This window comes from Colius striatus, chromosome 20 (genome assembly GCF_028858725.1).
Source record: "Colius striatus isolate bColStr4 chromosome 20, bColStr4.1.hap1, whole genome shotgun sequence".
Taxonomy (NCBI): Eukaryota; Metazoa; Chordata; class Aves; order Coliiformes; family Coliidae; genus Colius; species Colius striatus.
In genome coordinates, this window is record NC_084778.1 from 7,668,323 (window position 1) to 7,690,029 (window position 21,707).

General features: G+C 46.3%; 1 protein-coding gene across 6 annotated transcripts in view; it reads right to left on the bottom strand.

Moving 5' to 3' along the window:
- The window catches only part of COL26A1 (collagen type XXVI alpha 1 chain), a 176,289-nt gene that overhangs the window by 26,510 nt on the left and 128,072 nt on the right, over window positions 1-21,707 (bottom strand). For all 6 annotated transcript variants that reach the window (XM_062012562.1, XM_062012561.1, XM_062012558.1 and 3 more), the window contains 3 exons: window positions 18,026-18,087; window positions 5,247-5,400; window positions 1,676-1,720 (listed from right to left, as the gene is read on the bottom strand). In XM_062012562.1, the coding sequence (XP_061868546.1) occupies window positions 1,676-1,720; window positions 5,247-5,400; window positions 18,026-18,087 (261 nt within the window). The remainder of the gene's footprint in view (window positions 1-1,675; window positions 1,721-5,246; window positions 5,401-18,025; window positions 18,088-21,707) is intronic.

The following is a 21,707-nucleotide window of genomic DNA, read 5'->3' on the forward strand; positions in this document are numbered from 1 at the left end:
CACATTTGGATCCAGTTCCCAGTGCAGGTGTGGTTCAGCCCACCTGGGGCATAACACCTTGTCTCCCCAGATGTTCATTCAAACTCTGCATTTACCAGGACAAAGTAAAACTTCCCCACTATGAGGCTCCTTTGAAAGCTCTTCCTTCCTTTCCCTTCCCCCCCCCACCATTCTGGAGAGATGTTCAAATTATTTCTTCATACAAAGACGAAATCCATCCATCTCTAGCCCACAGTGACACTGGGCAGGCTGAAGGCACGAGGCTTTTCTAAGGCTTTGTGTGGGAGTGTGTTGATGTGCCTTTGTTTCATTCAGTCATCCATAAAGATCAGATTTGAGTATTGAACAAGGATTTAAGGAAGGTTTTCATTTGGATCCATTTGCCTACTTGTAGGAGACAAACTGCAGGTTTTTCTGAGAATAGAGGGGATCTTTTCATGGATCTCACCTGACAGTGGATGCTGCAAACTCAGGCAGGTGATCAGGAGCAAAAGCATTCATTCACAGCATGGCAAACAGCTTCTCCAAAAACCCCCCAACACTCCTGAATCTTTACTGCAGCAAATTCTTTCCAGCACAGAGGGAAGAACAGCAGAAGCACTGTTTTGCAAGCACAACACACTGTGCTGCTGAGTGTGGGTCAAACCATTTCCTTACTTGTATAAATCTGCCTCAATCCTTCAGTTCAACCTTTATAATTCAATCCTGTAAACTTCTGCAGACCAAGAGCAATCACTTGCTGCTAGCATCCTCAATCACACTGCTGCACTGGAGCTTTAAACAAACTGGCATTTACTTCCCTGAAGGTGGAAAGCACTAAAGGAAAGACCAGGAGACGCAGCACTGAGTAATGTGTCAGGCAAATGCTCATACTGGTGACAAATGGTGTTACCAGCATAAAAGAGACAAGTGCAAAAGGGAGAAGAAGGAAGGAAGGATTCAGGGGAAAAGGGGGAGGGAAACAAATAGGCCAAATGTTCAGCTGGCATTAATCAGCTCTGCTGCAGTAGTGTTGCTTTCAGAGAGCTGAAGCCCATGGCAAACATTTATCCTCGAAAAATATGAAAGAAAAAGCCATGGGGGGAAAATAAGAAGAAATAAAAAAAGGCAGAGGGTGAGCATTCTACTGCTGGAGACCAAATCAGACATGCAAAGACCTGGATTTTCTTCCTGGCCCTGTCATTAACGTGCAACACAACATCTGTTCCCTTTCCTTCCCCAAGGTTTCCTCTGCACAAGAGCAGGGTTTGCATTCTCTGTTTGCATGTTGCTTAGCAAAATGATGCCCAGCACATCACTAGCAGCTCTCAAGGCCACTGGCAGGCAATACCAATAGGATGATAATGGTGTTTTCTCTCATCACTCAGCACATGCCTTGCTTCCTCTAGCCATGTGTTCTCCAGTGAACTGCCTCTCCATCAGATCACACTTCCCATCCTCTGTGTGTTGGGGAAATTGAATGTCTCAAAGATGATAAAGTTGGCATTTCACTTCTCTGACTAGAGCAGCCCATGATCAGATAAAACCCAAAGAAGAAACCCAGCCTGTCTGTATCTGTGAGGCTCCAAGTCACTGAGGACTCCTGGCCACAAGACCCTTCTGCTTTTTGGGACACAACTGGGCATAGCAACATTTTGTGCTTTGAAAGAGGAAACAGCAGAAACCATTGACTTACCCTGTGGTATTAGTTGCTCCTCTGCCCCTCTGTGTCCTTTAGGCTCTAGTTAAGAGGGTCAGGGTAAAAAGAAATACAGAAAAAAAGAAAAAAGATATGAAGAATTAGGTCTGTTGCTGCCAACTGGCTCAGCCAGAGTGTATATATTTTCTTAATACTCAGTAAAATGTATCCTGTTGATTAACAAGCTGATGGCAAAGGCCAGTGGTGCAGCTGTCTCAACAGCCCTGATTGCTTTTAAATGATTGTCTATTCTCAGCCCTGTCACTCACTGAAGAAATAACTACCCGAACAAACAGTAGCAAGTTTTCCTGGACTTCAGCCTGGAGAGGTGTCAGCCAAGCCAGAGCTGTAAGATCATCCAGAAACACTCCCACCATTCAAAGCATCTAGTCCATATCAACCATCTCCGTGTTAGGCACCAACATTCTGCCCTGAGTCCGTCCAGTTGGGAAAGTTGGAGGCATGCAAGCTAGGATTTGGATTCACTTTGGCTGGAAAACTTGAAGCAGGGCAAAGTAGGCAATGTTTCACAAAAACCTCTGGGGAAAGGGATGGGAGGGGCAGAGGCTTAGCTTTCCACAACCCCAAACCACACAGGACACTCAGGTTTGACTTCCTCCTACTCCAGTATCACACTTGTTGAAAGATCCCCTGAGGTCTGCAATGGCTGTAAGTGAACCAGGGGCCTGAGCAACAAGTCACAGCACAGTGCTGAAATCATGCACCACCATCCTAAAGCAACCACATGACATTCCCTACATTTCACCAAAACCCATGGCTGTGTTTTTTTGGCTGGCTCAAAATTGTAGATAGAAGCTGGTGTGGGCAGGGAAGGAAGCCAAAGGTGGACCCAGGTCCATGAACCATCCCACAGCCCCTTAGCAAAGCAGGCATTTGAAACCCCCCCCAGAGCTCAGGTAGAGGCTTTAGCAGGCAATCACATGTCAATAAGCAACTTAACTGATCACTTCTGATTGCTGAAAGACACTGTCCTGACCTGAAATGGCCCAGTGCATGCCTGGTTCCCAGTTGTTAACCCTGATTCGAGTTGTTACTCCACATGAAGTTGAATAAAACAAGAGTGGAATTATAAAGGGTACCTATGAGGAAGGACTACACCTGGGAGCAGGCAGGCAGGGCTGTAATGCATGTGTGCACAGCCTGGAAGTCTGGCTGACAAGATCACTCATGGAAAGCTCTGACAACATCACCTGTTTTTTGGAGGTGGCCACCAGCTACCTCCTGGATTTACTTCAGGGGTGGAGGGTGCTGATGCTGGACCACAGAGTCAGCCTGATGCAAGTGCTACAGGAGATACATTGTGCTTTGCGTCACTGCCTGGGTGAGTGGCATTCACTGCTCCTTGTTGAGCAAAAGATTATCATGTGGATGAGGCCTCTGAGAGGACTTTGGGAGGAAGGGACAAAGCCATCAGTACTTTTGCTGGATTGGCTTCAGTACAACAAAGTGCAGGTGCAAAGATACTACGACAGCAAAAATAAATGACATGGAGAAGGCAGAATAAGCACATAATGGACACTAGGGGAAAACTGCTTTAATTCAGTTCCTGGCAGCCATCACCGTGGTTCTGAAAATACTTTGCAGAACATATTGTTAGTGAACCTCCCTCCATGTTGTGGCATCCTGTCAAATTACAAACATGGACCACATCTGGTCTATGTTGGTTGCTCCAAGTCTGCTGCAGTCGTGAAGGGCTGCCATAATAAACTGCTCAGACCCAAAATATAATACAGGGGAAAAGGAGAAGGGGGGGAAAAAAAGAGAAAGAAGAATAAAACAAGCAAAAGTAGGCCCTATGGAGGATAAAGAACTGCTCTGGGAGCAAGTAAAGCAACTGACAGACAGGGCTTTGGAAGCAGAGAGCGGCGACCTTGAAATGAGAATGCCAAGGCCAAGGAAATTCAATGCTTTGGGATCTGTCTGGCCAAGTGAGCTCACAGAGAGATTTTCTTCTTGAAAGTGTATTTTTTTGTCATGCCACAAGAGGGATCATAAAACAGCCCATTGTGTTTATGGTGAATTAAAAAAAACCTAGAATGCAGGCTGCAACTGATGTTGCTATTCATGGGAAAGGTTTCTTTGCTCCTAATAAAACCAAGAATTACCCCTACACCCCAGTCCTCTACCTCCCTGCACTGCTCCCTGATGAGGAAACACTGCATTTGGCACTAAGTAGGTGCACAGGAATTGTCCCCCTGTGATCCCAATGGCTCTCTGGAGTTTGCTCAGGAATGTTACAAACTTATCCAGGCCTCAAAAGCCAGAGTCTTTGGACTTTAAAATGTACACACTGAAACACACAGGCAGGCACATCAGCCCTAGGGAGGTGAACAGAAATCTGACTTTCCCAAGAGCAGAACTCAGCTCTCAGTAGATGCTCATGCCAACAGAAATTGAGGCTACCAACAGCCCACTGAGGCTGGCAAAATGGAGCTCACTATGTTGGTTTCTGAGCTTAGATGCCTTCTTCCAGGAACATGCTCTGCACTGGCCCAACTCAAGAAGGGGCAGAGACACAGAGAGCAAAGCTGAAAGTCCCTCTCTGCAAAAGGGTGATCCTCATCCCCTCCATGGGCAGTGAGAAGGAGAAATCATACCCAGCTTGCTGCAGCTCAGTCTGAGGTGGGATCAGAGAGAGTGATTTCCATCCTCACCTGTGAGTCTGTTGATGTGTGTTGATGTGCAACTATCTCTGTATTCACAGCTCAGCAGAGAGGGAGAGAAGCAAGGCAACGTGAAACCTTTGGAATGAACAGCCTCTGGTTTGGAGGAATCCTGTCTCTAGAGCTAAATAATTAGATTCTGACTCTGAAATTAGAGGTGGAGGTTGGTCTCTTCTCTCCAGTAATGAGTGATGGGACAAGAGGAAATGGGCTCAAGTTGCCCCAGGAGAGGTTGAGGCTGGAGCTGAGGCAGAACTGTTTCCCTGAGAGGGGTGTCAGCCCCTGTGCCAGGCTGCCCAGGGAGCTGGGGCAGTCCTCAGCTCTGGAAGGATCCCAAAGCCGTGGAGCTGAGGTGCTGAGGGCCCTGGGTTAGTGGTGGGCTGGGCAGGGTGAGGGCAGGGCTGGGACTCCAGGAGCTTAAAGTTCTTTTGCAACCAAAATGATTCTATGATTCTAAAAGAGAGGCTGAAAGCTCTCAAAATGCCTCTTTGCAGGGCAGTTTTCCTGATGAGCAAAATCTCATCCTGCAGTGAGTGTCTGCAAACACCAAAGCTGTGCTGAGGGTACAAAGCAAAGTGCAGACACAGAGTCCTTTGTGCCAGCAAGGCTGCCAGCAAGCCCTGTGCCTACTGCACAGCCCCAGAGCTGCTACTCCCATCAACACCTCCCTGAGGGGTCAAACCCCTCACAGCAAACATGCCCACAAAGAAAGAGAAACTGCCCATCTGAAAATCTTAACCCTTTTCTCTTTTACAGAGCAGAAGGAAGCAGCTGCCTTTTCCCCCAGCCCCTCTCCCCTACAGCTTCCCACACTCCAGCTGACTGCCATGGACTCCCATTTAGTTACCCTGCAGGAACTGTGTGTGTAGGGTGGGTGAGCTTACCAACAGATCCCACTGTTTTTCTCAGGACAGTCCCAGGATTGAGCAGGGGAAAGGCATCTGGTAACAAATCATCATACCACGTGGCTGTTGTCCCAGTGATTGGCAGGTTGTTTTCCAACGGTGGGCTTCGCTCTGCAGCCTCCAGCAGAAGGATCTAGGCAGGGGACATGGGGAATGCAAACAAGGTCAATGGGATGGTCTCCATACGTAATCTCAATCCTAAAGAGGTCTTGAAACAACTCTCCTTGCCAGAAGGAGCTGTGAATATCTCTGCATCACAGATATTGCAGGGTTTTGGTGTTGAAGCTCTATTGGTTTTCTGGAAAGTGGCAGCAATTGCTGTCAGAAGTTGCTGTGTCCTGCACATTCCCTTCTTAGAAAGGGCTTCACTGCTTCCAGAGGGACTCAGCCTCACATGGGATTGTGTTGCTGGTGATAAACATGAAACTAGGGACCAGAGCAGGTGTTAGGGAACAGAGGATTTCACTGCTAGGTTACGTGTTCAAATCCAGAGTTGTAAGGTCAGAATTACTGAGAGTTAGAACAAGGTGAAGGGCTGTACCTTGGATGCCCAGGGTAGTAAATTGAGGTGCCTCAGGACAAGTACTGGCTGGAAGTCAAAGCACAAATGCTGACCAAATTAGAGATGATGGAGAATATGAACTTTGTAAAGAGCTGAAGTGCTTTAATTTTGGAGTGAATAAAAAAAAGCAGGCAATTTCCTCAAAGAGCTCTACTTAGAGGTAATAGGATATTATTAAAACTCACAACTGTTTCTATACCTTGTAAACACACTACCTTCAAATAAATCCACATCCCAATGTGCGTCCCTGAGCTATTTGGGCCATTTACAACCTCAGCTCCTTGGCAAAGCCACTCCTTTTCCATGTATGACTCAGACTTCACTGAGCCTCACTTCCCCAGTCACTGGTGGCCCATATGAAACTGGAAGTTAAGTCTTTAACATGGCTGCAAAGAAAGCAGCAGAAGAATGGAGGACCCAGGTGGGCTGTGCCACTCCCAAACCCCATTAAAGCAAAGTTCAAGGGAACATTTGCACTTGGTAGTCAAGATTTTTCATTGAAGTTTTCACAAACTTAGGAATTAAAAAGCCCATCATTTTGTATTGTAATCTAAATGTTTCATGCCCCTGAATCCCCAGTCACTAAGCAAAAGTGGCATAACAAAATAGTCTACTGGCCTAAGCCCCTGGGAGCACTGACCTCCAGGGCCAAACCCACGAGCTCTGCTGCACATGGATTTTACCCCAATTCATATAGTTATAGAATGGTGGGGTTGGAAGGGCTCTGCAGAGCTCATCCAGCCCAACCCCCTGCTAGAGCAGGTTCCCCTCACTCAGGGGACACAGAAACATGTCCAAGTGGGCTTGGAAACCTCCCAAGAAGGAGCCTCCACACCCTCCCTGGGCAGCCTGGGCCAGGGCTCTCTCACCTCAGCACCAGAGGAGTTTCTCCTCCTGTTCCAGTGGAACTCTCTGTGTTGGAGCTTTTGTTCATCACCCCTTGTCCTGTCACTGGACACTGCAGAAAAAAGTGTTGCCCCATCCTCCTGACACCCACCCTTTAGGTACTTTGAAGCACTGATGATGTCTCCTCTCAGTCTTCTCTTTTCTAGGCTACATATCACCAGGTCCTGCAGCCTTTTCTCATAAGATGTTCCAGTCCTCTCAGCATCTTGGTAGCCAAATTATGAGAGGGAAGCTAAACAGAGGCCAAGGGCAGCACCCACCTTCCTCGTGGGGCAGCCCCTGCAGTTGCCATGCCTGGGACGCAGCAGCAACCCTGCAACTTGCTCAGCAGCTGGATGGATCCCTGGCAAAGCTGCCAGGATGGATGCAGGATGCCCATCAACCAGGAGCAGGGCTGAGGTTTCCAGAATGAGAGTTTTGATCCAAGCATCCAGCACTGCCAGCAAAGTCTGCTCTCTAAGCACAAAGCTACACTGCAAAACTGATTGAGGAGCACAATGCTGTGGTTTGTTACAGCACTGTCTCTTCCCATTTGGAAACCACCTCAGCAAATACTGATTTAGGGATAAGGGAAATAAAAAGAGAATAAGGCTCAAACTTTCCACTAAGTCCCTAGAAGTTTCAGCTTTTACATGCTGTGTTGTCTTTACATAATGAAGTCACACTGCAATTATAAATGAGAGTGACTTGGCTCCGCTTGTTTGTTTTTAACTTGCAATTATTACAAGGTTTATCACTTATTTATTACAAGGCATGCTGAGAGCCAATATTGCAGCAGTGCCAGAAATGATCAACTTCCTGCAGAATGTACTGGCCTGACAGGGGTGAATCAGAAACTAATTAAACTGGGAGCTAGGTTAAATGCAAGGGAACTCAACCTCAAGCTGTTGCAAACGAGCAAAATTCTTCCTTTCTTCAAGGGACCTTTATTCATAGATCCAGAGTCTTGCTTTCTGATTAATATGAAGCAAAAAAGAAATCAGGTCACAGTGGTTTTTATTCAACATGCAAGCAAGGAATTGGTTGTCTGTCTCTTGCAGGTCTGTGCTTCTACCCAATGATTTATTTGCCAGACTTTCAAGGAAATACCTTATCGGTTCAACAGACACTTAAGCATGTGCCTTACCATAATTGTGCTTAATTCCTGGTGATGTGGGACTCACATGTGCACTGAAGACCTTTTCTCAATCACTTTGTACCATTATCCTTTCACTTGCCCAGCAAAACACCTGAATGTTGCCAAAGTGTCCTCAGCAACAGGGGCAAAACTAATCCTAGAGGTGGCAAATTAGAGGGGCTACAGCCAGAGCTGGGTGAGGATGCTCCTGCTGCGAGGAAGGGACTGGCAAAGGTTGTCTTGGACAGTATTTTGCCACAGCCCAGCAGTGCTGTGGGAAGAGGTGATATGAAATCACTGGGAGCAGTGGTCAGAGACCAGCAAACTGCAGGGGTCTGGGGCCCTCCCAGGCAGCGTGAGTGGCACAAGCACAGCTCTGCTGAAAGCTGCATCTGGAATGGAACAGCTCCAAATCACTTTTATGGGTGATAATAAAAATGTGTTACCACATAATCAACACAAAACAGTGGCAAGGGTATCCTTTTCATTAAAACAGCATGTTTGCAATGAGTGCTCTGCTGATAAATGCTGTACAGGATTTCAAGGTATGCCCAGAATAATCCAGTATGCTCTTTTACTAATAGACTAGATATACTTAGCAGTCACTAAGGCTCAAACCATAGTAACAAGTTTATTTTCCCTGGGCACAAAGGAAAAAAAAGAATGATAGAGATCAGGAAATCTCCAGGCTTGAAATTGCTGAGAAAGTCTAGTTTTTTATGATTAGGGCAAAAGAAATAAGAGTAGAAAGAAGAGAGCTCTCTCATTCGTGAGATCCACAGAGCCAAACTAAAGGAGGAAAAGCACAAGGGATTTAGTCACATTCAAAATCTCACACTACCCACGGTGCTTTCAACGAGGAGTGTCCTCACACACAGCACAAATGGGGTCCTTATGCATTATTGCAATAGCACTGGAGCCATTCATCTATTTTCTGTCACGTTCTGTTTTTCTTAAGGCTGCCATTGCCACAGTCAAGGGATTTCAGGAGAATTCCCACTTTCATTAAACAAAAAAAGAAAGTTTCTAGCCCTCTGAGTAAACTGCTGGAAAGTGATACCACAGAGGCTCACAGCCAGAGAGCAAATTAGCAAAATGTGCAATGTATTAAAGTCTTGGTACTTTCTAGTCAATAAGGTTGAGGTAGACAGAGGGGAAACACCAAGAGAAGAGGAATGTTTGCTTTTGATGGGAAATCCTCATTGGAAGCAGTGCCCACCTCTGTTGCTATCATCACTTCCATGAAGAAGGGAGGCAGAAAGCATCCTGATGCCACCATATAAATGGAACACGTCCTGATGCCATGGCTAACGTCAGACGTAATTGAGCAGAGGAGGTTCAGAGAACTAGCTGAAGGGCAGTGTTTGTGGCTGCCTGTGGTGTCAGGAGGGCATATTCCTGCAGAAGCCATGAAGTCCTTGCCTCCTCAGTTTGCACTGCATTGCACAAGGTGAAGAACAGCCTCAACTCGGCAAAACACTCAGGCTGTTGTCTTTTTGTATGTAGAGAAGCAAAAAGTCAAACCTCAGCCTAAATGGACACGCTGAGCTGGAGCCTCTGGCAACAGAGGTCCCATCGGCATGAGGGCTTGTCTCTGGTTTCCAGACCCCACCTCTCAGATGCAGCTGAACTGGGTCAGAAAGCTGGAAAGAACTGAAATGGGGCCTCATCTCCTGCCAACACCGCAGCGGGAGCCGGGCCCGACGGAGGAGCCGGCGCGTGAACGCACAGGGAGTGCAGGAGGGCTGATGCTCTGCACTGGCCAAAGAGCTCACAGGCCAGAGGCAGAGGTTATTGCCTGCAAAACTCACCCCTGGGCCTGTTGAGTCCCACAGAGCTCTTGGGCTCACCTCTGTATGGGATCTGGCGCTTGCTCTTCTCCCGTGGCTCAAAGCCTGGCTCTTCACGGCGGGGCCCGCTCACGTGGAGGGCCCTCGGCAGGGACGTGAGCGTTACGTGCCTGAAGCTCAGTCCCAGCTTACTCAACCCACCTCCCCTTTTTCTATCTGCCAGCATAAACTTTCTCAACTTCAGACACATACCACATTTCTTGCGTCAGATCAAAAGCTCAGGCCAGGGACAATGGAAATGGGAAGAAGGTTTTCATCTTCTTGAGATGTTCGGTGTCAGAGGACTTTTCTTGGCTTGTAGAGGCTTTCAAGAACCCTATTTTGGTTGTTTCCACACATCAAAAGAAGATTTCACAAACACAGCCTCCTCCCATCATCTGTCCTCCACTCACATTCCTGATGTCCTGTGACTAGTAGGTGCTAGAAACAAGGAAACAACAGCTGGGCTTCCAAAGATTTCCAAATTGATACGACAGGACTTGCAATGCTTTTTCTTTGGATAAAAAAAATCATGGAAGTGCAGAGGGAATCCTTGAAATCATCCAGATGGATGTTATTAATTAATAAAGAGGGGCTATTTGGTGTCTCGAAGCACTGATGGAATTAACTCCCCTCCATCCCTCTGTAAAGAGGAGTGACAGAAACTGCTCAAACCCAGCTCATCACCTAAAAATTTCAGTGTCAAATAAGATCTTGTAAAGGCACAAGCTGATTAATAATGGTAATTGCATAAGTTGTTGGATGTGTCTTTCTTTCTAGCAAATTATTTGGCAAAACATAAGATCTTTTTTAATCATTCATCAAGCCACAGAGCTAAATAGGGAGTTTTACAAAACCTGGTGGAGAACGGTATCTCTCTTGTAGCAATGTGAAACCTGTGAATGCAAGGCTCCAGTGCAGACACAACTGCTTGCTTTCAAAAGCCAAAAGAAATTCATTAAGTGTCCACTACAATCTGATGAACCAAGTGGCCAAAGACAATCTGGATCACTTCATCCTTGTTACATCTTTGAGGCTTTGGCCAAAGGGGACGAGATAATTAGTGCATGGAGTTTTTGTTACATTGATAAATTAAGTGTGGAGCAATAGCTGAAGTCCTTGTAGCCACTGAGTGTAGGCCAAAAGGAAGAGAGAAACAAGGACCTAAAGATTCTGACAATCTACAGGTAGCATGGTTCATGCTCTTTTTGCAAAGGGAGGGGTTGTGGAGGCTCCTTCCTTGGAGGTCTTCAAGACCCTCCTGGACATGTTCCTATGTGACCTGATCTAGGTGACCCTGCTCTGTAGGGGGTTGGACTGGATGATCTCTAAAGGTCCCTTCCAACCCTACCATTCTATGATTCTATGATTTCCAGAAAGGAGGATGCAAATAGCGACTGTTCCATCAGCAGGTATCTTCTAGAGAGAATCAGAGTGGAGAAGACACAAAGGAACAGGCAAACCTTTTAGATACAAAGCAGGCAGTGTTCAGCAGATCATCAGACCATGGAGGCTTTGCTTGAGAGAGCAGCAATGAGGGAAAGGCTGGCAGAGGTCCTACTGGGTCACTGCACTCTGAGGCATCTGGGTAGTTTCTGCTGCACTCTGGAGATCTACCTCCACTGGCAGCCCAGGCAGGCTGCCATCATCAGCACCCCAAAGTATCAGAGCCAGGGGAAGAAACTACATGTGGAAAAGATGCAGCAATCCTTCAATGCTGTGCTAAGAGCTCATTGCAGAGTGAAGCACACAAAGGGGCTCAGAGTGAAATCAGATTCCCCATCATTACTTTAAAACACCTGATAACAATACATCAGAGCTACAACCTTCCACCCTCAAAATCACATTGTTCTTCTCTGCCCAGTTGATTGCCTGTCACCTGCTGGGGATGTAGCAGTGCTACAGATGTGGAGCCAGGCCAGCCTGAGATGAATGCAGTTTTGATGAGGTAACATCTGTTCTTAGCAATGGCTTTGAGATCAACTCTCTGCTTCTCACCACGTGAGGAGCCCTCAGCTCGAGAGATTCACATCAGCTGCCTCAAATGCACTGAGATGCCTTGTGTGCCCCCTCCTCTGCTGGACTCCAAATAGAAAGCTGCAAGAAGAGAGCAGCACAGCTGGAAAAGGTAAGGGCATTGGTCATTCCCTGGCTCACCTTGGTGGAAGCTGAACAAAAGGACCTATTTTTTCCAATCATACTTTCCTTATGAAAGTGTACTCAGGTACTTCCCTTGCTGAAATCTACTTTCTGTGCACAAAAGTATTTCTCTTAAAAACAAAGCTTGTAAACAATGTTCCCAGGTATTAGACACACCAAAAGCATTTCCTAATGCAGAGATAGGATTTGCTTGGCAACTTCAATTGCATGTCCCAGGAAAAGAGTCTTTTCCTAGGACATAAAATAACTTTTACAAGTTATTTTATTAAAATATTAAATCTATTTGACTAAAAATGACAAATTTGTAACAAAAAAGACTTTGCAGGAGGGGATGGTGGAGAAGGAGGTCTTGAAAGGTTCTGGTACATGATTTACAGCATTGGCCAAACACATGGAACACTCTTAGGGGACAGATTGCTCCTTCAATCCAACAGTGATAATAAATCAGATCCAACAATTACTAGACTTGAGAACTAAAGGATTTTCACTGTCATTCTGAAAGACAGAAGCATGCCCAAATGAGAGAAAAGCCAGTTCCCAAATAGCCTCAAGTGTCCTAATCATGATTATGACTGATTAGAAAATGGCCAATGAGACAGATACATAGTTCAGATATAGACATTGATACAGGATCTGGTTTGTCCAATCAATTTTGGTTCAACCCTTAGAAGGTTGTATTTTATTCTTAGAGCCATTTGCTACATTAACTGACCTACAGAAACTCAGCATTAAAAACTGTACAGGGGTGGATTTAAGTTGTTATTGCTACTGTACAGCCAGTTACTGTACAGCTACCTATGAAACAGCCTAAATACTCCTTACTCCAATCCATTACTGGAGAAGCAGAGAAGCAGATTCTACACAGGGTCATTAGGAAACCTTAGAGAAAAGGTAAGCCACAGAAAGAAAATAAATAACTGCTAGTGGCAATCACATACACAACATGGAAAATCCATGAAAGTCCCTGAAATATCAAGCAACAGCTAATGCCCACTCTGTACCACCAGCAACAGCCTCACAGCCAGGCAGCTGGGGTTTCCCTCCCAATCCCTCAGCCACATGCCACACTACCAAGAAACATTTTCTATTTTCCAATTATTCCTCCACTACAGGAGGAAATTGTTTTATTATCTATCAGAGAAAGAAAAGATAAACCCCATAAAACATCCCAGAGAGCTGCCAGTGTTTCATGCAGCTGCCTGGAAGAAGGGAGAGGTGCAGGAACGTTTCACACAGCGATGACATGAAAATCCCAAGTGATGGTGCTTCAGAATCAAAAGACACAGGGCAGGGAAGGTGCTGTGGGGTAATGTGTTCTAAATAAATGAGGTGACTTCATATAAATAGCAAGGTATCAATCACACTCTGTGCACAGCACAAAGATTTGCTTGAAAACCTTTCCGAATCTTCTGCGTGGGGAATCACATTACAAGGGCTGTTTTCATGCAAAAACTATGCATGTCATTTATCAATCACACAATGAATCAATCAGACACTAGATATGTAACGTTATCTCCTGGCATTGAAGCCCTAAGTGAAATGCCACAAACTTCTCCAAAGCGGTGTCAGGACTGGGTTATATCAACTCGGATCAAATCCTGCAACTCAAGCTCCAACCAAAAGCTGGGATTAATATCACACTGCCCAGAGCTCTGTGGTGGAGTTTATGAAGAGAAACTGGGAGAGCAAAATGAGCAGGAACTTGTATGCAGCTGCCTGCCTTCCTGCTGTCACTGCCTGGCGTGGGCAGCCGTGCTGCTCTCTCCTCACACCACAGCTCTCAGGAGCTTCCATGGAACTTGTCTGGGCTTAGTCTGTGACACAGGAGGGCAGCATCAGGCTCAGGAAATTCAGAAAAGAAGGGCTGTGCACTCTTCTCACTAAGAAGCTATGCCTGAGGAGAAATCTTTCATGGGAAATAAAAGCAGGGGTTCATTCTGCCCTCCCACCCGTGAGGCTCCCCACAGCATCATGGGGTGCTGCAGTGATGTTGAGTAAGACATCATGGGAGAGAAGGAAGGTTTAGCATGCTGGGGCTTTGGGAAGGGATAGTTTTCTTCCAGCCTGCACACTTTCTTGTCCTTGACCCCAGGGTCAATAGCATCCTCCCTGACAGATTCCCAGGGCCTGTGGATTTCAAGCTCAACACCATCAATCAAGCTTTCAAATCTCTGTCACCCAAAGGGGCTGGTATCAAGCAAAAGAAGCAAGCCTACTCCATCCAGGGGAGATGACAGGGTAACTTGAAACAGAGGAGACAAGGATGGAACCTGATTCCACCTCTCTTCACTCCCTTTCCTGCAGCAACATCTCCTACAGCCACAAGGATAACACAAAAGCACGAGACACATGAAGAGTTTGTTCTGCTGCACAATTCAGCCATGTCTCAGAGTCTCTCTCTTCCCCAAGGGCTGTATCAGCACCAGTCCCTAATGAGTCATTTTTCATTTGCTCTGTGTTTGTTCTTGCTTCTCACTTTCTGATCCAACTCTCATATTACAGAAATCAGAAGGTTACTTTTATTACCTCATTTGGACACTGATCTGACAAGTTGGATGAATCAACTCACCCTTGTAATAAGAAAGATGAGACCATTTCTGGTTATATCCCCATGTTTTAGGGGGACAGCTAGAAAAGCCTGCAGAAGAGAAGTGGGAAAAGAAGAAACCACAGTTTTGTGGCCTCTTCTTCCATGACTGAGTTGAAGTTCCTTGAATTTGCCTTTCACAGCCACTGGAGGACAAACATGCACTTCACATATCCCCACACATAACCAAGAAAGGCTCTTGGTTCCTTGTGCCCATTGCAAAGGTGTGAGGAAGAGATTAGTTTTCACTTGTCCCTAACCTACTCTACTAAAGCAAAACTTCTCACCCAGCACCAATCTACCCAGGTCCACAGTGCTTTCAGAGGGAGCTTCCCACACATTTGCTCTCACCCTGGGCCTCACAGTATTTATACCCAATCTACACAGGCTCCATGTGCCTCTAAAAGCCTTTACAACAGGTGCCAATGGCCTTACCTGCTTGAAGCTGCCTGTCAACACTGAAGTGGCTGATCTTACTCATTACCATGGTCATGCTGGGCTGAAATTCAAAAAAGCACAAGCAGCAAAGCTCCTAAACCTCAGCTGTGTCCAGGACTGTGGCAGGAAAATCCATCTCATAGGAAGGATGAACTTCCACATCTGCCTTTGCAGAATATGACAGCAAAAATCACAGGGGACTCAATCTCCAACACTGGCAAGGGATGTGTGTCCCCCTCTCATCACTCCTGTCTTCCTCTGAACAGCTTCAGGCTGTTGTGGTGAAATGAGACACTACAAGAGACAGTTTGGAGAGCTGAGAACTTCACATCCAGATCATTCACCAAAATAGGGATCTTCCTCTAAAATCCAAAGCAGGAATGCAGACACTACTAAACAAATGCAAGCACCTTTGTAATGGTGCTAGTTATTAATGAATAACAACAGAGGTCATTACATTGCTACATGGATCAAACTGAAATTAATCTTGAAAGAAGGGTGAGTCAATATATTTCTCCTGTTCACAGTACCAGCATTCATATGCTGTTGCTTCATTCTCCATTTAACTGCTACAGTCAGTTTTTGCACAGCACCCACAGCTTTTCAAATGAAGTGGAAGCCAACAGATTGATAATGACATTGCTGGGCTGTGCTGCAGAAGGAACCCGTGCAGGGACACAGTCTCCAGTAGTTCACAATGGAAGGAAACAACTCATTTCCCTCTCTAAAAGTAAACCCTTTGATGAGCTTTGCTCCCAACTTGGGTGTCTGTGGGAGCATAGGAAAGTCAGAAGGAAACTCATCACAGCAACAATACAAACTGCCTTACTGCAGCACTGAAATAGACACATGATGCCCAAGATGGAGAGCTGACAAGCATCAAGTTACTGTCAAGAAGGCAGAGAGAAGGTGGTGTGGTCATAGCTATGGCTGGGACTGAGGCAGTACCAAAACTCCTTAAGTGTCATCTCCTGGGCCTGGCTGGCTCCATCTTGTCATTGAACCTTACAGGCATCTGCCTCAGTGCCCTCATGTCAGAAAGTCTGCAAGACTGCAAAGTCTTCAGCCATCAGTGCCATGTTTGCTGATGACAACTTAGTGGTCCCTCCAAAATGCTGTGCAGGTTGCAGCCAGATGGCTGCCAACACAGGCCACATCTCCTAAGGACAGCACACCAGGCCTGCCAGCCAGGAGACAAATGCCAGTTGCTGCACAAGAGTCTCAAGTTAGAGTAGGAGACAATGTGCTTCCTCTGCCTTCAACAGAGCTTCCACACAGAAGGCAAACAGGCAGCACTTCCCAAGTACCACAGGCAGCTGGTGCCAATACCAGAGAGCACACTGCTTTCAGGTGATGGGAACATCACCTGATTTAAACCAGTTTGATATCTGTAAGACAAGCCTGGATTTGGGCAGGTAGAATCTCCTTCCTGCCCCATGAAGTCCTGCCAGAGCCCCAGCTGAGGTTGCCACTAGCCTCTTATGCTTTATTGCCTGATACAAGGTGCTGTGCCACACAAAGCAGCAGAGTGTGGGTGCTCTGATGGCAGGACAGCATTTGGTTAGTGTTTTCCACTAAGCCAGGTACTGACAATTCTGGAAAGCAAAGGAAGGTCCAGCTGGCTACAGGCTCAGCACAGGAGGGCTGATTCACATCTCTCTGAGGCTGGTCCCACATCTTGGATTCAGAGTGCACATGCAAAGGTTAGTCACCAGCCCTTCTCTCCTCTCCAAATGCCTCCAACTCCTTGCTGCCAAGGAACATCCACCTGCCAGGCCCCACCGCTCCAAAGAACAACCCAGCTCATCTTTGTCCTTTGCACTACAACAGTTGTTTTCACTTGAACAATTCTGCTCCCCAGGATTTCATTTTCTCCCCCCCACCTCTTCATTTTCCTGTAGTGAAATACAACTGCAAAGGCTTTGAGGAAGTTCCAGACAACATTGCTCACTCCATTTCAGCACAGACAATTGCCAAATTACTGTAATAGCATACACTGGCCACAAAACCTTCACACATTCACCACCCCACTTCATAAAGGTTTCTTCCCAAATTCTTTTATGTCATTGATGACCATCAGTTAATGCATAATAACAGCAGCACATAACTTAAAGGGACCAAAGCACTATATCTAACAGCCAGGACTGGGCTGTCACAGGAGGAACCACAGATCAAAGGGGAGTGACTGACTCAGCTGCTTTGTTGCTACACTGGAACAATTTATCTGGATCCCAGTAGGTAGAAATTAAAGCAATTTGCAGAAGAAAACCCCATGTGAAGGTCCTCTCTGAACATTTGTCTCCACTGGAGTATACATGAAAGCCTCCCATCTGTCAGGAAAGGGATAAAAAAGCAGGGCTGGACAGCACTTGAGGAGCAGGCTAATAAACAACTGTTCTTGGAAAAATCTACACACTGTGACTCCTCTGTTTTGCATTCTATGTTGTTAAGGTTTCTACAAGGTGCTTCTAGCAAGGGACCAGAATCAGAGTCTGCTTCTTTCCTGAGCCAGGGGTTCACTGCTTTACATCCCCACACTACCAACCAGCTGGGAGCAAGAGATCTTTCAGACAGCTCCATTTGCCCTCCATTTCTGAAGCAAAACCTGAGCCAACATGTTCCAGTGGAGAGCAATGAGACAAATTTTGTTTCTTAGGAGCTGCACACCTGTGAGCATGGCCCAAACACCCACAGCAGCCAGAGTGGCCAGAGGCACATGTGTGAGGGCAGGCTGCAAACAGGCAAGCACAGCAACGAGCACGATGGCAACACATGGCATGGTGTGTCTCAGGTTGTAGTGTTGCTTAGGAGGAGCTGAGCAGCCAGAGGGAAGAAGAGATGCAGCTGCATGGGAAAGGGAAGGAGCTAGAGGTGAGCAGTGCTCATGGGCACAGCAGTGCTGCCTTCAGCTCCTGAGGCAGACCCACCAGCACAGCATTCCTCCCTGGGAACAGAAGGGCAGACACTTCACTCTCCAGCATTCCCACCTTGGCATATTTTTCCCTTGGAAAATTTTTGCCAAAACCAGAAGAGCAGGTGTGTAAATGTGGCACAGAGACATGGTTTAGTGGTAGACATGGGAGTGTTAACAATTGCACTTGATGATCTTAAAGGTTTTGCCCAAACAGAAGGATTCTGTGAGCAAAGGCAGGTCCTTACCTTGGCCTCGAGCGTGTTGAGCCTCTCAGTCATATCTGCCAGTCGTGTGCAGTTCATGCATTCTAGGAAGAACAAAACAAAATGATGTCAACATTCTGTGTACTTTGCATTTTAATGCACAGCCTGATGCAGAGCCTGATCTCTCTTTGATCCACACAGAAAAGTGATTCGAGGTGAGTTATGAGGGGGAGATAGGTATGCAAACCCATTGCACAGGTAAACTACCACAGCCATGCCTCATGAAACTTGTCTGGGGATGTTTAGTGGGGCAGAGTGTGAGACCAAGTTCTCAATAGGTAGAAGGCAGATGAAGAATAAGTGAGTTTTAAGACTTTTCATGGTGCCAAGCAGAACCTGTTGTCACCAGCAGAGACACTTTTTCTGTCACTGATGCAAGCTGGTATGGCACATGCTGGTATGGCTGCACAACCACTACTCCAGTTAGCTGCTGTACCCTGATCAAATACCAAGGGAAGCAATGAACACCCAAAACAGAATCAGAGAATCAAAGGATCACAGAATGGTGGGGGTTGGAAGGGACCTTTAGAGATCATCCAGCCCAACTCCCCTGCCAAAGCAGCTCCATCTAGCTCAGGTCACACAGGAATACAAAAATGCCCATCTCTGTGGAGTTCTGTTCCATCCCTGGGCTCCCAGGCCCTGTTACCAATCCCACAACAAATCATCTCAGTGACAGCAAGAAAATCCAAGACAGACCCCAGGGCTGATGCTGACTGGAGCTGCAGTACAAGTGGTTTCCATCTCACTTTGCTGCATAGAAGCAACAAATAGGCAGCAACAAGCAAAGAGGTCTTGACAGGATGCCTCAGCAACTACAGATGTTAACATAATGGGCTCTGAGTGCAGTTTAAAACGATTGCTTGGTACAAAGGACATCACTTATCTAAACAGAAGGCCTGCTGCTTTGCCTCTGCTTTCATTTCAGCAATTTTAAAGTGAGTGAAGGAAGATAAAGCCCTGAACAGAGATTTTATCAACAAGGCACTTTCCCAGCACTTTGCAGCAGTGCTGAGCTGCTCATTCCCAGCTCTCAGAGCAGCTTTCCAGACTGGACCACTCACCCATCACAACTTCTGAAGCTCAGCAGTTCTTAAAAAAGGAAAGAACTTGCAGCATGAAGTAGTTCAGGGAAGAAACCATTCCTGTTCAGGTGATGAATCACTGGTATCTCATATCCCACAGAAGGGGAACACGTCTTTCTCTGTGTTCCTGGGCTCTTTAAAAAGGCCACAGACAGTTTTCATTGACTGGCCACTGAAGAAGTATTTACTCTTGGTGTTTTCACAGGGCTGGGGAAGCTGACCAGTAAAATTCTTGAGCCCTTCAAAGGACCATTCAGGTGCAGCTCAGGCTGAGGCTGTGCTGATGCAGAGGATGTTGAATTAACCCAGTGCCTACTTATGGCAAGGAATGGGTGAATGTGGGTTTTGGCCTGACACCTCGACACCTAGGACTCAGTTGTCCTCCCCTAACAATCTTTGTACCCTTTTGCACAAGGAGCCTCAAGGAATCTCTCCAATCTTCACCACAAACACTTTCCAGTTTTATGAAGCACGTGGTGTGTACTGATGGCTCTCAGCCATGCAAAGGTTTTAGTGCATGGGTCGGAGGGCCAGAAAGCTTGGCTGTTCTGTGTTAGTGATTTACAGTCTAAGAAGATTGCTTGAGTGCTAACAGCAACTAATCAGCTATTGCATAGGCCCTCCCAAGGAAATTCTCTCCCTGACTCTCTGTGGGGAGCAGCATAGCTTCCCAAAGGAGCTAGACATAGAGGTTTCACCTCACAATACTCAGCATCTTGCAGACAAAGCACCTGATAGCTCAGGAACACTTAAGGCTGATGGATTTCCTCACAGGTCAATATTGAGAAGGATTTTTTTTTTTACCCAATAGGAAATAACCTTTGTTTCTCTTCATTCTCTGCAAGAGATCTTGGGCAATATTTTTTTGGCTTGAACTAGCCCATGAATACACAAGTGCCACAAGTGCATTGCCCCACAGGGAGGGACATGGGTGAGGCTTGTTTGGTCTGGATCTGCTCGTGGTGTGTGAAACAGGGACTTACATTTTTGATCTTGCTCATCCCCCCAGAAAGATAAGGCTGAATAAATCCAGTGCTCCCATGAGCCAAAAGATGCACCAGATGTGTTACAGAACAAGTAAAATATGGAGTCCTGGTCTCCCTTTGCTGGCTTGCACATATTAATAACTCCCATAGGTTTTGAGAGACTGGCTTGGACTGTCTGAAAACCATCTCTGTGCATAATTTGATATGGACTGATCACTTAAGCTCTCTTTGGAGAGCTCAGATGATTAAAAAAGGGCTTGTACTACCCATCTGTACAGAGGTGAATGAACCAGCTCCCAGCAGGGGGGATTGTCTCTCCAGACAGAGTGTACAAACAGCACTAGTCCAGCAGCCCTTTCTGCTCCTCAATACTCCTTTAAAGGGCTCTCTCAGGTGTGTTTGCAGCACAAAGGGTTAGATTTAAATGAAGAGAAGCAGCAGTGCCACTGCATGGTGAGATTTGTACTGTCAGTGATGTCTGCTGAAACATATGGAAAACAGCCCAGGTCAGAAAGAGAACTACTTAGACTGAAACTGTATTTGAACCCTTCTCTTTTCCTTTGTGAAATGCCTGGAAACCCAGATTCACACCCAAGGTAATTAGCCTGGACCCAAAAGACATTTAACTAATGCAGAAAGTGGATGTCCTAATGCAAAGGATCTTCTTACTAAGGCAAGTTGTCCAGCCAGCAAATCCTTGTGACATTTATTGAGCTAACCAACAGATGCATGATGCTTTCAGACACCAAGATGAATGCTCAGCACTGCAGCTACAGAAACTATGTGCAAAGCTCACTCACACCACACTGGGGACCGGGCTGCTTCAGGGTCTGGGGTCATTATCTGTCCTTGCAGAAAGCCTGAGAATGGTGGTGACAAATCAAGCCAATACATCCCTTCCCTACCTGCTATGCACTGAAACATGCTGTGTCTAACCCTGATTGCTGGTAGTTCCAAGGCTTAGGGCTGTGAAGCTGAATTTTCTGATCAGTGTGAAAGCAGTCTGCTTTATTAAAATGAACTTGAGAATCTCACATCATTATTTCCCATGCAAGGAATATAACATTGGAGCAACACACATACTCTCTGACCTGGAGCTCCAGAGCAGATGCTTTCCATATCTGCAGAAATCCATCACTTGTTGCTACACAGAACCACAGTTTATTTCCCTCATATTCCTAGTTGGCAGATTTGTAATTTTCCAGCTAAACTCTGAGAAAAGAGTTGTGATTTCACTCTGTGAAGCCCAGCCTCAAAACACATGGTAGGATCTGTTTTAGAAATATTCCAGCAGGGAGGATAAATAACTGAGACAATGACCATTAGACACTACCAGCACATCATGTGACACCCAGCCTTTCTCCATGATGGCTCACTGGTACTGTCCTGGCACACTTCTCCTTTCACACCCTCCCATTCCCCCTCTCTGGCTCCATGGGTAAAGCAATGCAATTGGAGGAAGGAAAGGGTTGTTAGACACTGGCACAGGCTGCCCAGGGAGGTGGTGGAGTCCCCATCCCTGGCGAGAGTTAAAAGATGCATAGATGAGGTGCTGAGGGATTTGGTTTAGCGGTGGGCTTGGCATTGTGAGGT